At 35.6% G+C, this 14700-nt stretch overlaps 2 protein-coding genes across 2 annotated transcripts; both read right to left on the reverse strand.

Annotated features, from left to right (window-relative positions):
* Nucleotides 1–307: 307 nt before the first annotated feature.
* On the reverse strand, nt 308–3463 carry LOC122299889 (trihelix transcription factor DF1-like). The gene is made up of 2 exons (XM_043110370.1): nt 2647–3463; nt 308–2028 (listed from the first exon to the last, which is right to left on the reverse strand). The coding sequence occupies exons 1-2, from the start codon at nt 2931–2933 to the stop codon at nt 540–542; spliced, it is 1776 nt and encodes a 591-aa protein (XP_042966304.1). The 5' UTR covers nt 2934–3463; the 3' UTR covers nt 308–539.
* Nucleotides 3464–6267: 2804 nt separating this feature from the next.
* Nucleotides 6268–9041, reverse strand: LOC122299778 (uncharacterized mitochondrial protein AtMg00810-like). Its single transcript, XM_043110214.1, has one exon. The coding sequence runs from the start codon at nt 7591–7593 to the stop codon at nt 6406–6408; it is 1188 nt and encodes a 395-aa protein (XP_042966148.1). The 5' UTR covers nt 7594–9041; the 3' UTR covers nt 6268–6405.
* Nucleotides 9042–14700: the final 5659 nt, after the last annotated feature.

Raw genomic sequence — 14700 nt, forward strand, 5'->3', positions numbered from 1 at the left:
TTATTAATTTTCAACAAAACATCTTATTTGAACTGTGTAATCAATCGATAAGTCCTTTATTTGATGCCACCTTCTAAGTAAATAGAAAAATATTGTTACTTATTTGATGGAAAATGCTAGTTGAACTGATAAAAGTCATGACCGATTGAATTTTTCTTTTTAATTTTTCTTTTTTTACTTATGGTTAAGGAAGGTAGTAAATTAACATTTTTTTAAAAAATATTTAAAACTGTATAAAAAATGATTAAAATAAAAAATAAAAAAGTACATAATTTTGCTATAATCAATTCACTCCTTCGGTCAAATATCGGTTCATGTAGCGCTGTCCTTATTTATTTAATTTTGCAAATAACAACAACTTAAATACCACAAATTCATATTAATTAAACACACGGTGCTATATATATATATATATATATATATACCAATCAGACCCAAAACTGAAAATATATAACAGGAGATGCCTCCCATTAGTATTATTTTCTGGGCATGCAATCAATATTGAGAAATAATTAAAGAAGCTTCCGTATCAGCTTGTCTCATTCAACATTTTCGATTAAAGAAGGTTCCTTTATTACCATCTCATAACCGCCACCATGATCATCTTGATCTTCTTCTTCCTGATCACTATCGGCCACTTTATTGTCTTCTTGATCATAACTTTTTTCACCATTTTCCGTACGATCGATAACCCCCATCGCCGTCTTCTGTGGATGGTAATTGTCTTCTTGTAGAATATCAGGCCGGCACTGCCGCACTGGCTCTACCATCAATGGCTCCATTAGGCTATTGGGTTTCATATCATTTACAGGAATGCCCGAGCTATGGATCTGGTTCTTCTTCTCTTTGTATAGGGCATCCAGCTCGTGGAAGTACGGACACGTCTTTGAATCCTCGCGCCGTTTCACGCTGCTATCCTTCACCTTCTTGAAGTACTTGTTAATGTTCTCCCATTTCTCCTTGCATCTCTTCGCACTCCGGTTGTATCCAAGCCTGCGCATGCCTGCCGAGATATCCCCCCACATGGGTGCTTTTGGCCCACTTTCATGATACTTCAGATCGAGACCTGTCCGAAGCCTTATCAGAGCTTGAATTTCAGTTTTTGGCCATCTAGAAGAACTCTTATCCGGTGTAAGAGAATTATTCTCAATGCCATTCGTTTTATGAATATCGGAACTGTTCACCGACTGTGGAGGACGTGGCAGTGGTTGCCGAGACATTGGCAGTGACAGCAGTCCTGTGGTAATATTGTTGTCATGTGCTTGTGTTGGGTGGTGTTGTCCGGATATCTTTTGCAAGAATGCAACGACTGCTGCGTCCTTTTCTGCTGCCGTGGATCGTTCCTGTGCTAAGATTTCGTGTTCTCTATTGATTTTTGCCATTTCTTGCATCCTCCAAGCTTCTTCTCGAACCATTCGTTCGTTTTCATGCTTGTCGATGGTTTCCAAGAATTCCTGCTGTAGCTTCTCTTGCTTCTTTATCACCTCCTTTGCGAGCCTCTGGAAAAAGTACTTCCATTTCCTCTTTCTCTTGTATCTTCCTTTCATGAGTTCTTGATCTGACGCTGTTGAAGACGAGGTCGAAGTACTGGAGAAAAGATTTCCAGACATGTTGGTGCCTTGCAAACCATGTCTTGGGACGTTGTCTGTTTGTGCTGAAGAAATTACAGGAACTCTTGCTGGTATTGGGGAAATTGTAGAGTTTGATATTGGAGTGACAGCATTCTGGGATATGAATATAGGGTTTGCTGTTAATGGAACAGTACTGATATGAGAGACACTTGGAGTAATGCTGATCATAGTCCAGGCCGGAAGTCCTGCTGGAGTATTCACTGCTGTAGAGGTAGCCTGAGGTTTAGGCTGTCCGACGGTACTCTCGAAAGCTTGTAATTGATCAAAAAACCGATATGTCTTTCCTTCTGACTTTTCGATTCGACCTTCCTTTGTTCTTTTGTGGTACTTGTAGACATTCTCAAACTTCTCCTTGCATTTCTTGGCGCTTCGATTATAACCAAGCTCTGCTAGTTTCCTGAAAACAACATTTGCCAAGAAAAAAACATCCATAATATATATGTTTCTCATGTCCCTTGGAAAGATTACTAATTATTTGAACAAAGCGGCATTGATCTACGTGTTGGATAAACCTGACGACTATTTACCAAAAACTATATATGGAAAAGGAGGACATAAGGGAAGAAAGCCGGCCCTAGAAGATGAGAGTAAGAATAAGAAGAATCATGATCACCATTAATGGAGACTAATTGTAAAATATAATTTATCTTATTCTTGAAACTATAGCAAACTCATTGAATTTCCACTTAGTGAACAAGCAGATGAGAATAAACTTGAAACCACTGGTTTTGATCATGTCATGTGGGGTTACGAGTTTCTCTAATTTATCTAAGAAATAAGAAACATAAGCACCAAACCCAAAACTTGTGGATATCGAATTTTCATGTGAATTTATTTAAAAAACATCAGCAATGAAAATTCAAGGACACCAGCGAATGCATGTCCCAGTAAATCATGTCATGAATGGCTCAGAAAAGTCCACAAAAAAGAAATTGAACAAATTCAGTGGAAAATAATTCTGGATCTCAAACTGCTTAATTTTCAACAGAAATCATAGTATAGGAAATCAAATCACCTTGCAACCTCTTGCCATAGTGGACCTTTAAGATTTGAGCCACGAAACACAGCATCCATATCAGAACGTATCTTCAAGAGTGCCAAAGTTTCTTGGCGAGGCCACCGGTTTCCACCGCCGTTAGCTTTATCACCGGTCTCATGATCATCGCCTCCACGGTTGTCGTCATGATCACCTGAAATAATATTACACCCAACAACGTGTTCTGTCTTAATATTGCCATGATCAGCTCCGGCCACCACGTCACCGTCAACAGAGATTGCCAAAACACCTGAATCGCCTGACATGGAGCCGATCTCCAAGGATTAAAGCTGCAAAAAAGAATTATATGACAAGAGCGAGTGAAGTCGCAAGGGTTTAATGAAGACAGGCATGTGGGTGATTTTTTTATTTTTATTTTTTTGTTTATTTGGGTGGGATCTGCCTGTCGATCTCAGGAAGGAAGATAAATACTTCTTTAAAAATGAGAACAAAGAAAAGAAATACAGAGAAATCAAAACTCTCTCTCTCTCTCTCTCTCTCTCTCTCTCTCTCTCTCTCTCTCTCTCTCTCTCTCTATAATATCTTAGTTATGGAATCTTCAGACTTTCTAGTTGTTCTTTTTTGTTGGCTGGGAAAAAGAACACCAAAATACTCGCTTGGGTTCTCTTATATGCATCATCACATCAGTGAAAACAGCAGTACTACTGCTTGAAAGGAATGATATTATATATTTTAGGGTAATGGAAAACTTATGATCAGTAGCAGTGGCAACAGCTGCAGATAGCGACGATGGAGGATAATAAGCTGGCCCATTTGTAGGTCAGCTTTGCTTTTAGGGTGAGTTTTGGATTTCAGTGGCCGTTGGCTACCCCTAACATGAAGGCCATTGACCTCCATCCACATGCAAGCTAATCTTGCTACTATTTTATTGGAATATCAGGTCATCAGCATTAATATGGGATTCTTTTTCCTTCTTTGTTTAAAATATTTACTTTTCTTTTTCCTTTTTTGTTTTCATTTGAGCTTCATTTATGTGCTCTATGAATAGATCCTCCCAATCAACATCAATTAATGTCGTTGCATCAAAACTCGATCTAAACCTTAATATTGATAAATCTTACTACTTTATTAATTTCTAAGTCATGTAATTATGATAATTATCTCGAATAATGCTAGAAACAGTTCTAAATGGAGATTTGGATAGTGAGTTAAAATAAGATAAAATGAAAGTTGAATAAAATATTATTTTTATTTTGAGATCTGAAAAGTTGAATTGTTATTGTATTTTATATAAAAATTTAAGAAAGTTATAATGATTAGATGAGATGAGTTCAAAGACTCTTTCAATCCAAACAAACCCTCAACATGTACAAATCCGTACAGTACTCTTTTTAGAAAAAGTATGATCTAAATTAAAAAATAATTTTTTTATAAGTCTCAAATTTACGGCCTATTTTTTATAAAAGAAGTACGTAGAACTTACGCATCATAGTACTGCAAATTAATATATATCATTTATTATGTAATAATATAAATATATATATATATATATATATAGTTAGATGAAGGCCAGGGTAGCCATTTATGAACTGAAGTAATTAGTACATAGCGGCCAATTATTCGGTTAGGTTGTGACCTACCGTAATAAATGGGAATGAAAATTCCGATGGCTAAGGTTTGATAATTTGTGATGATTTTTTTCTTGTAATTATTTGACAATCCGGGACCATAGCCAGCCGTGGACGTAGCAGCTTCTAATTGTGAGTTGCTGTCGTTGGTGTGTTCAATTGCTGTCCACTTAGTTTTCAAATTCCGGGGCATAATTGATTTGATTGCTACATTTCATGCCATGCCATGCTGCATGCATCCTAAAATTAATTACTCCCTCCAGGCGATCCAGCTTAATCTGGTTGCTGAAATTAAGTCATCCAGCTTTTCTTGTAAATTAATTCGGTGCTAATCTTTATAATTTGGTAAATGACACATACCTAAATTTGTACTTAAATTAATTGATCATATACTCCAAGAACATGCAAACTGACCCCACAACGTGCTTCAATGTGGTGGACTTTATGAAAGAAAAATATTATATATATATGAGATAGGGAGAGGTACTGCCACAGAAGCCCTAAAGAGATTTCATAAAACTAAATCTATAAATTGACATGTTTTCATGTGGTTTGTTAGATCTATTTTACAATAAAACTAACTTTACAATTTGACATACTACGTGCATGTTTACGATTGTGGTGGGAAATATAGTTTATAGTTTTAGGACTTATAGTTTATAACTTAAATAATAAGCTCTATACTTCAAAAGTTGTTTAATGTTTGATAAACATGTATCTAAAGTATTTTTAAAGTTAGTTACATTAATTTTTTAAAAATATACAATTATCTGCAGTAAATTTTTTATAAAAGCTTTAATTTGATGATTTTTAAAAAAAGTAGATTTTCAGTTTTTTTAAGTAATTAAAGCACTTTTTATAATTTTACCAAACATATCATTTTTTCTTTAAAAGAACTTTTAAACAGTTAAAATAACTTTTTAAACTTTCAAACTCAATTCCAAACAGGCTCTACATCAAACTATGTCGAGTTTACTTTTATAAAGTTTATTTATAATTAAAATATTTCATATATATGAATATTCATGGTTGAGTGGTTGAATCGAGGGAAAGTACGTACGTAGTTTAGTTAAGAAAGGAAGGTTGATTATATATGATGATGATCCGAAGCATTAGTTTGTGCATTTTCATTGACTCAATTATGGGGGTGAAGACTAATATTTGGGGCAACCCCAGCCATAAGGCAATGAGTGGGACCTAAGTACTAACCAATCGATTGGATATTATGCATATATAAATCGTCCTTCAATAGTAATGTTAAACTACTTATCCCTTTTTGTTGAATGAATATTGATATATTAATTTATTTTTTTTAAAAAAAGAAAGAGATGTATTAACTTATTCGTACGGATAAGTATGCTGCTATTAATGTTATGGCCATTGGCCAATCTAAAAGTCGTATACACCAATCATGTATAATTCATGCTTATCCGAGATAAAGAAATGATTGTTTATGCCAGGGTAAAAATTACAAGGAGTCCATAATTAATTAGAAGTAGTATTAATTAATATTTATCAAGGATCGAAGATTTCCCAATTAAGCTATGTAATATATATGTATATATATATTGAGAAATGTTTGGAAAATTCTTTACGTATATTACACTATCATCTTACTTTTATCGATATCTCACTATATAAGACACGATACATTTATTGTCATTAAATAATTTTTTAACATTTAATAGTGATAAATATGTCACATCTTATATAGTCAGATGAAAATAGAACGAGAGTGTGGTATATAATATTACTTGAAATATTTTAATCATAAAGATATCTCATAATAGAAACACATAAACTGACATGAAGTGATATGGTATGTTAGCGTATAAAATTATTTTTATTATAAAGTAAATCTAATATATTCTATAAAATCATATTAATTTGTGAATTTATTTTTATAGAATCTTTTTATTGAAATAGTGCTTTTCATATATTTATATAAATACACAAACGCAAATTACATACTTGAGAATGTTTGAAATCCACCTTACTTTACGGTGGTGAATTGCATTGCTTTATATAATTGTTTGTAGAATGTACATAGTTAATACGAATGAATAAATTTACAATAAAAGGAAACAATGTATAAATAAGACTCCCACAATCACGACAATCAACTCTCACATATATGGAAAGACTTTGATTAAGGAGTGATATCCTCAACAATATCCTCAACACCCCCCCGCAAGCTGAGCGTCGGATTGGATCGAAAGAACTCAAAGAGTGGTCGAGGAATGCTCTTGGTGAAAATATCAGCAACCTGCAAATGAGAGGGGACATGTTGGGTACGGAGCTTCCCAGCGACAACAAGTTCATGGAGAAAATGATAGTCCAACTCAACATGCTTAGCCCGCTTGTGTGAAACCGGATTGGAGCTCAAAAAGAGGGCACTCTTGTTGTCACATAAGAGAAGAGGCTGTTGTGGGATGGATACCTGGAGGTTACGAAGAAGATGTGTGAGCCAAACGAGTTCGGCAGCAGTAGAGGCAAGGGCACAATACTCAAATTCACAACTAGAACGAGAGACAGTTGGCTGTTTCTTAGCACTCCAGGAAACAAAGTTGTTGCCGAGATAAATAGAGTAACCAGAGGTCAAGCGACGAGTGTCGAGGCAGCCAGCCCAATCAGCATCAGAATAAGCAACGAAAGCACCAGGAGAGGAGGAGGGGTGAAAAGTTAAGCCAAAATGAAGGGTGCCTTTGACATAGCGGAGGACACGTTTAACAGCCAGGAAGTGATCTTCAGTTGGAGCATGCAGATATTGACTGACAGAGTTGACAGCATAAGCAATATCAGGACGTGTGATGGTCAGATACTGGAGGGCGCCAACAAGAGATCTGTAGAGAGTGAGATCGGAAAACAGAGGACCATCGACGGATAGATGCTGAGAAACAACCATGGGAGTGTGAACAAGCTTACTGTCAAGTAACTGAGCTCGAGAAAGGATATCCCGGGCATATTTGAGCTGACTGATGCAGAGACCATCAGAAGTGGAGGAAGCTTCTAGACCAAGGAAGTAACTGAGGGAGCCCAAGTCCTTAGTGGCAAACTCAGAATTGAGTTTACAAGTGAAGCTGTCAAGAAGGGAGGAATTATTGCCCGTAATAATGATGTCATTAACATAAAGAAGCAGGTAAATAATATCGGATTGCTTATGAAAGATAAAAAGAGAGGGGTCAGCACGACTGCAAGAAAAACCAAGGTGAGTGAGAAAGGAGCTAAGGCGCTGGAACCAGGCACGAGGTGCTTGCTTGAGACCATAGAGAGCTTTCTTCAACTGGCAGACATGATCAGGGAAGCAAGGATCAATATACCCTGGAGGCTGCTCCATATAAACTTGATCAGTGAGAGTACCATTGAGAAACACATTTTTGACGTCAAGTTGACGAAGGGGTCATTTCTGTGTTACAACAAGAGAGAGCACAACGCGAACAGTGGTGGCCTTGATTACAGGACTGAAAGTATTAGTGTAGTCAAGACCAGGTACCTATGTATAGCCTTTGGCAACAAGGCGTGCTTTGAGACGTTCAACAGATCCATTAGGCAAGTACTTGGTCCGGAAAACCCATTTGGAGCCCACAATGTTGGTGTTGACAGGTCGAGGGACCAAAATCCAGGTACTATTACTCTTAAGGGCATGGATTTCTTCATCCATGGCAGCAAGCCAAGCAGGATTCTTAGCAGCAGATTTGAAACTTTTAGGGTCAGTTGATGCAAGAAGAGCAGGAAGAAGACCAGAGGAGCCCAAGAGGCTAAGATGTCCTGGGTGACGAGTCTTGAAAATACCAGCTTTAGCTCATGTGATCATAGGATGAGAACCCAACAGATCCACGGCAGTAGGAGCAGGAACGACACTGGACTCAGGTGGAGGAGCCAAGTGTTGCAAAGAGGGACCTGCAAGAGAATTAGGGACCTGCAAGGACTCATTTACTGAATCAGTACACATAATACACGGATTAGACCCAGATTGAGTAATATGTGGGGAAGAGGTGTCAGAGAGGGGCGGATCGGCATGGAGGAGGCCGGGTTCAAGGAAATTTGAAAAAGTAAAGGAGGATAGAGGTTGGGCCTGAGAGGTGGCAGGGGAGGGAAAATGAGTTTCATCAAATTGAGCATGGCGAGTGATGTAAAGCCTAGAAGTGATGGGATCTATGCAGCGAAATCCTTTATAAGAAGAATTGTAACAAAAAAAAATACAAGGAATGCTGCGAGGAGAAAGTTTGTTAGGCATATAATCACGTAAGCAAGAATAGACGACAACAAAAAGGGTGAAAGTTTTCATAATTGGGAGAATGACCATACAAAATCTCAAAAGGTGACTTACCGTCAAGAAGCGGTGTAGGCAAATGGTTGATGATGTAGGCTGCAGTGCTGAAGGCGTCAACCCAGAAACGATGGGAGATGTGAGAATGAAAAAGAAGGGCGAGGCTTGTCTCAGTCACATGACGATGTTTTCTTTCGGCACGACCATTCTGGGCGGGTGTATATGGACATGAGAGCTGATGATGAATGCCTGAAGAGTGAAGATGATCTTGAAAGAAATTACTAGTGAATTCGAAACCGCCATCACTTTGAAAAATTTTGATACGAGCAGAATATTGATTTTCCACAAAATTTTGAAATTGAATAAAAATTTTATGAAAATCATATTTCAATTTCAAAGGATAGAGCCATGTGAATTGAAAATAGTCGTCAATAAAAAGAACACAGTAGACAAATCCTAAATTTGATTTGACGGGGGAGGGACCCCAAAGATCGCAATGGATAAGATCAAACACATTAGACGACCTATATTCATTTCGAGAATAAGGCAAGCGATGGCTTTTGGCAATTTGACAAGTGCTACATAAAGCAGGAGAAAGCAACAAAGAAGATAAAGCTGTCATTTTTTATATAAAAGAGAAATAACATAATGATTGACATGTCCAAGTCGTGCATACCATAAATCATAAGATGCATGAAGCGATTATTTTTTAAGGACAGAAATAAAGGCAGGATTGCCTCGTTCGAGCACATATAAGCCACCATCACGCTTGCCGGTTGCCACCACCGCTCCTGTTTTGAGATTCTGAATAGTAAACAAATTATTAGTAAATGTAATAGATAATGGAAAATCAGATGTTAATTTACTAATGGAAAGCAAATTTTTGGTAAGGCAAGGAACTACAAGGACATCGAGAAGATGGAGATTCGGGATAGGAGAAATTTTACCGGTGTGAGTAATGGGAAGTGACGCACCATTCCCAACAATTACGCAATCCTTACCCGTATAACTTGTGGACTGATCCAGGTGGGTTGAATCCGTAGTCATATGGGCCGAAGCCCATGTGTCCACAAACCAGTCGGACCCCACGTTTTCAGAGAGGTTGCAAGAACCAGTGAAGGCTTCGGCTAGTTGAGCAGATGGCTCACTCCGAGCGTAGCGTTGGCGACATCGATCAGCATAGTGGCCGTCCATCCTGCAGATTTGGCACCGTGGAGGACGACGGCGCTAACCCGAGCTGGAGCGTCCCTGTCCGCGGCTGGAGGAGCCGCTGCCATGGCCATTTGGGCGTCCTGAAGAATTGCGAGCAAAGCCACCACGATTGGGAGAGGGTTTGGTGACTATAAAAGCCGCAGGAGAGGAAGAAGAACCCTCAAGAGATTTCTGAAAAATCTCAAAACTTTCAGCCTTGGAGGTTAAATCCGAAAAACAGGGGAGAGGGGTTTGGGCCATTTGAGCGGTGGTGGCTCTGATACCATGAGAATGTTTGAAATCCACCTTACTTTACGGTGGTGAATTGCATTGCTTTATATAATTGTTTGTAGAATGTACATAGTTAATACGAATGAATAAATTTACAATAAAAAGAAACAATGTACAAATAAGACTCCCACAATCACGACAATCAACTCTCACATATATGGAAAGACTTTGATTGAGGAGTGATATCCTCAACAATATTTTCAACAATACTAATTTTATTTTTTTCCAACTTTTTATTTAAATTAAATGATTCAATGCATAGAGATAAATATAACAATAAATATACGTGTAGGGTTCATTTTTTTCTCAAAATTTATACAAATTAAAGAATATTAAATATGTTTGTAATATTATATGTGTCTATCTCTTTTTAAAACTACTTCTGGATATATATCTTTATTCTTGATAATTTGTGGGAGGTGCATGTAAACATATTTACCACAATTACGAGATGAAAACAATTAATTAATAATTCCAAGATCATAATAATTGGTATTCATGTCATTACAAGTCGCTATGAGGTTGTTTGATCCGACGTCCTTCTTGCTGGCCCATACTTTGAAAAATTACACGTAGACAAAAAGCCGGTTCCTTAACATGGAGGGCATCATGTGAAACCACACTAATTGGATATATATATATATATATATATATATGTATATATATATTCTGAATGTCATGCATCCACGTGGACATAAAAAACCTAAGTTTATCTGGCATTAGCTAAGAAAACTCACATGAATTGATGATGGTTCTCTTCTACGGTTCAGTACTGCTCTTTTAATCATTCTTTTCTTTCTTCTTTCTCCTCAATAATTTCAAGAGTACTTGGCACACGCGTCATTATTCTTAAGGAATCCAACAACAAAGAGTACTACTTTATTTTTTTCGTATATTTCCAAGTAAAGTTTGAATTGTATATAATTAATCTTAATATAACTCATTTAATTAATCAAATAAGATTCTTTCATCTCATCTCTTTACTTGAATAAAAATATTATAAAAATTTTTATATCCAGTCACTTTTACATACTTTTTTATACACTTCACTGATGTGAATGGTTGTGTATTAAAAAAATTGATACAACTAATCACGTCAATGGAGTGCGTAGAGAATATACAAAATTGACTGTATGTAGCATTACTCAAATATTATATATAGTCATATTTATGTACTCTATTATGCATTCTATTAATGTGATTAGTTACATTAACTGATTTAGCCAATAACATTAGTGGAGTACGGAAAAGTAATCGTATATAATAAAATTCTTATTTGAATTGGTATAAACAAAAATGTCAAAATGAGATTTTAGGGCCAAATATACACACGTATATATAGGTACATGCAGGCTATTTTCATGTCTCATTGATTATGAAATGAACATATTGCTCCCTATTGCATCGTGATCGACATAAGTTCATTGCCATGCATTTTAATAGATTGCCATTTTAAGTGCATGCACATGCCTATTATATGGACTAAAAATACAGGTAGTAGCTCTGGCACCCACAAACAAGTTTAAATAAACACTAAAAAAAAATTTGATAGTTATTACTATTTATTTTCTATAAAAATGATTATTTTTTTATTAAAATAAAAAATAATTATTTTTATAGAAAATAAATAATAACAACTGCCTAATTTTCTTGTGGTGAAAAATGGCAGGGTATAATTGTTATTGGACTCACTTAATATTAGGCTGCATGTTTGGGCTACAGATTAGAAGGAAGGCCACGTTTTCACAGCTTGTCCAGTACTCCATGAGTGGTAGTACTCTGACAGCTTTTACATGCAGCAACCATTTCAGCATCCTTGTGGGAGTGATGATAACATTTATTGGGGGAAGGACCATATATATAATATTTCTTGTGGGAGGCCACATAGCGAAATGATAAAAAAAAAAAAAAAAAAAAGGACAGGGAGAGGAAGGGATGCAACTATCACCAGAAAAATAGGACTTGGCTTCAAGAGTTGAAGTGATCAAGCCGCTGGAGATCGATCAGAACAAAAACATCATGATGTGCGTGCGCGCGTGTGTGTTACATTCATTCTGGCTAGCAAATTAAGAAGTTTGCATCTTCGATCTGATACTATAATTGTCTCAAGCAATTAAGCAGGGGCAGCGTTGAGACCGGCCATGCACATGTTTCTTACCTAAACGGGCTTAAGTGTCCCTGCAATAACAAGCAGATAACTGGCCTGGGGATCCCAAACTATAAATTTGTAAGGTACCATCTCTTCATGGGCCTATGATACTGGCCTAATTAGGCTCCGGCCAACATGTATTGTCTGAAGGAGAGAGACTTTTTTAAATCTTTTAGCTTACCTACCAACCAAAGAAATAGAAATATGGGAAAAGAAAGTTAGGTGACGTTAAAGTTGGAGAAGAAACAAAAAGAAAAGACAAGAAAGAAGCAGTACTACTGCAGATTGAAAAAGATTAATACCAGCATATCTTGTGGGACTTCTCATAATCCTTAGTTAAAACGATGTTCCTCATGAAATGATTGAAATCCAGCTCCTTAAATCATGTCAATGACATATTGCTACTAACTAGCTAGTCTGCAGGCAGTGACAGCCACTCTAAAATTGCAGACAAACTGAGAGTAGTACTTAGCACTTTCACCTCTTCCATGGTGCTTAGTGGTCACCATGAATGCATGTGATCTTGTGGTTTGCTTTATCTTCATTTATTGCATTTAAATTCCTGAATTCTATATCGATATACAAGTCTTCTTCTAATTTTCTTGGATCTAAACTAGATCATATTCTTTATATGCAAGTTGAAACTTGAAAGTGTCAATATGCAACAAATAAGCCTAAAAAATGGCACAAGTAATAGCATCATTAAACTCTTCTTCCATCTAATTTCAGTTTTTTTTGGGAGTTTGTACGCAGTGGATCGATTCATGATGATATATAATTGCTAAACACATGAACGCAGACATACCAGCAAGAGTAATGATATGTACAAATTTTAAGTATACAAGTCTTGTGTAGGCTTTTTATAAAATGTGAATCTCATCATAAAAAAGTATAAAATAAAAAAATAAATAAAAAATTTAGTTTTTCTGATGAGATCTACTCTTTTATAAAAGACATGCACAAAATTTATACTGCTTATTTACTCAGAGGAGAATTAAGCTGGTAGGTGGATGTAATTCGAAGATGGAAATGGTATTGAATTGGAATATTTGATTTGATTACCTATGAGATTAAAGATCATCATGATGACATTAAACCAATCAAATCATTTCTAAGATAAGATTTGATTGTGACCAAAATCCAATCTTTTATTATAAGTGTGGGTTTATCTTTGTTCCAACAGTTTAGCCAAAGATTTTAATTGTAAACTCATTTATAATTGAGTAATGTTACATATAATCGTGGAGTGTATAAATATCGTACAGTCATTTTAAAAAATAGTGAGATTTATTATTAAAAAATTAATTTTTTTAATATGAATATCGTATTTATTTATTTTTTTCAAAATAATTACGGGACACTGTCACACTCACAATTATAAGTATCAATTATCTTTACAGCTAATGAGTTTTTATCAGGTTGAAGGTAAGGTAAGGTCAAAGTATGATTGGCTTCTTAGAAAATTAAGCACAAATTTCTTTTGCATTTTTCCTTTTCATTTAGTTTTAAGTGAATCATTAATTCTAGTCTTAAAAGTGACAACCTATGAAATCTTGATTTTTACCTAACACTCTGATTCTAAGCAATATACACTAATCATGATCAACTAACCCCTCATCTACCATCAGTTGGAACTTGATTGGAAGATCATAAAGCGAACAACATCGATCTCCTTAATTTCAAGCCAAGATTCTTATGGTTACCAGCATATCCAAATGAGAAATTTGTGCACAATTGTGTACTTTTTCAACTTCTTTTGACTCTCCAAGCCATAGTGGGACAATAATTATATGCACCCAACATATATATTGACTATAGTATTATTAATTTGGTGTTATGTATGTGTCATTTATCTAATATTATAATAGGCCGGGCAAGTTGCGTACGTGCAATATTTTGCAGCAAGTGGTCATCATGTGTCCCCTCTTTACTTCGATCTCAAGTAATTAATATTAATGAAATTATTGGCAATGAAGATATGCTTCATTTTCATTAGCTCATCTAGTTGAACCCAATTACAAGCCACTTGCCGTAGGTGCAAAAGAATTGAAGTAGTTCGTATAATCTTAACAAAATTTACAGTGTGTCGTTCTCCGAAAATATAATAAAATGAGTAATACTAAATATAATTTTAAGGTATGTAAATGTCGTGTATTCTCTTTAAAAAAAGTGATCTCTACTATTTAAAAAAATATATATATTTTTTTTTCATATAAGCATATCTCAAATTTATTCATTTTTTTTTTCAAATGGAATACATAGTATTTGTGTACTCTAGAATTGATAATATTATTTATCTTTTCATTTATATAAGTAATTGACGTATGAAATAATTGAAACATGTTGTTTCACTCACTATGACTAAATATAAAAAGCAATATTACTTTAATCAAACAAGGGACTTATATCCACATTATGAGTGTTATGGACGTTTCGCACTCTTGCACGCGCCTTCCGCAAACCTACAACACATGAATCAAGAAAGGTTTGAAGGGTACTGAAAACACATTCAATATCTAAGACAAGCGTATTATTTGACTTAC

This window comes from Carya illinoinensis, chromosome 16 (assembly GCF_018687715.1).
Source record: "Carya illinoinensis cultivar Pawnee chromosome 16, C.illinoinensisPawnee_v1, whole genome shotgun sequence".
In the NCBI taxonomy this organism is placed as follows: domain Eukaryota; kingdom Viridiplantae; phylum Streptophyta; class Magnoliopsida; order Fagales; family Juglandaceae; genus Carya; species Carya illinoinensis.

Coding starts and splice junctions, on each gene's coding strand:
- LOC122299889 (XM_043110370.1), bottom strand. CDS start 2,933: ATGTCAGGCGATTCAGGTGTTTTGGCAATCTCTGTTGACGGTGACGTG. Junction 2,029..2,646: donor CTATGGCAAGAGGTTGCAAG/GTGATTTGATTT, acceptor TGTTGTTTTCAG/GAAACTAGCAGAGCTTGGTT.
- LOC122299778 (XM_043110214.1), bottom strand. CDS start 7,593: ATGGAGCAGCCTCCAGGGTATATTGATCCTTGCTTCCCTGATCATGTC.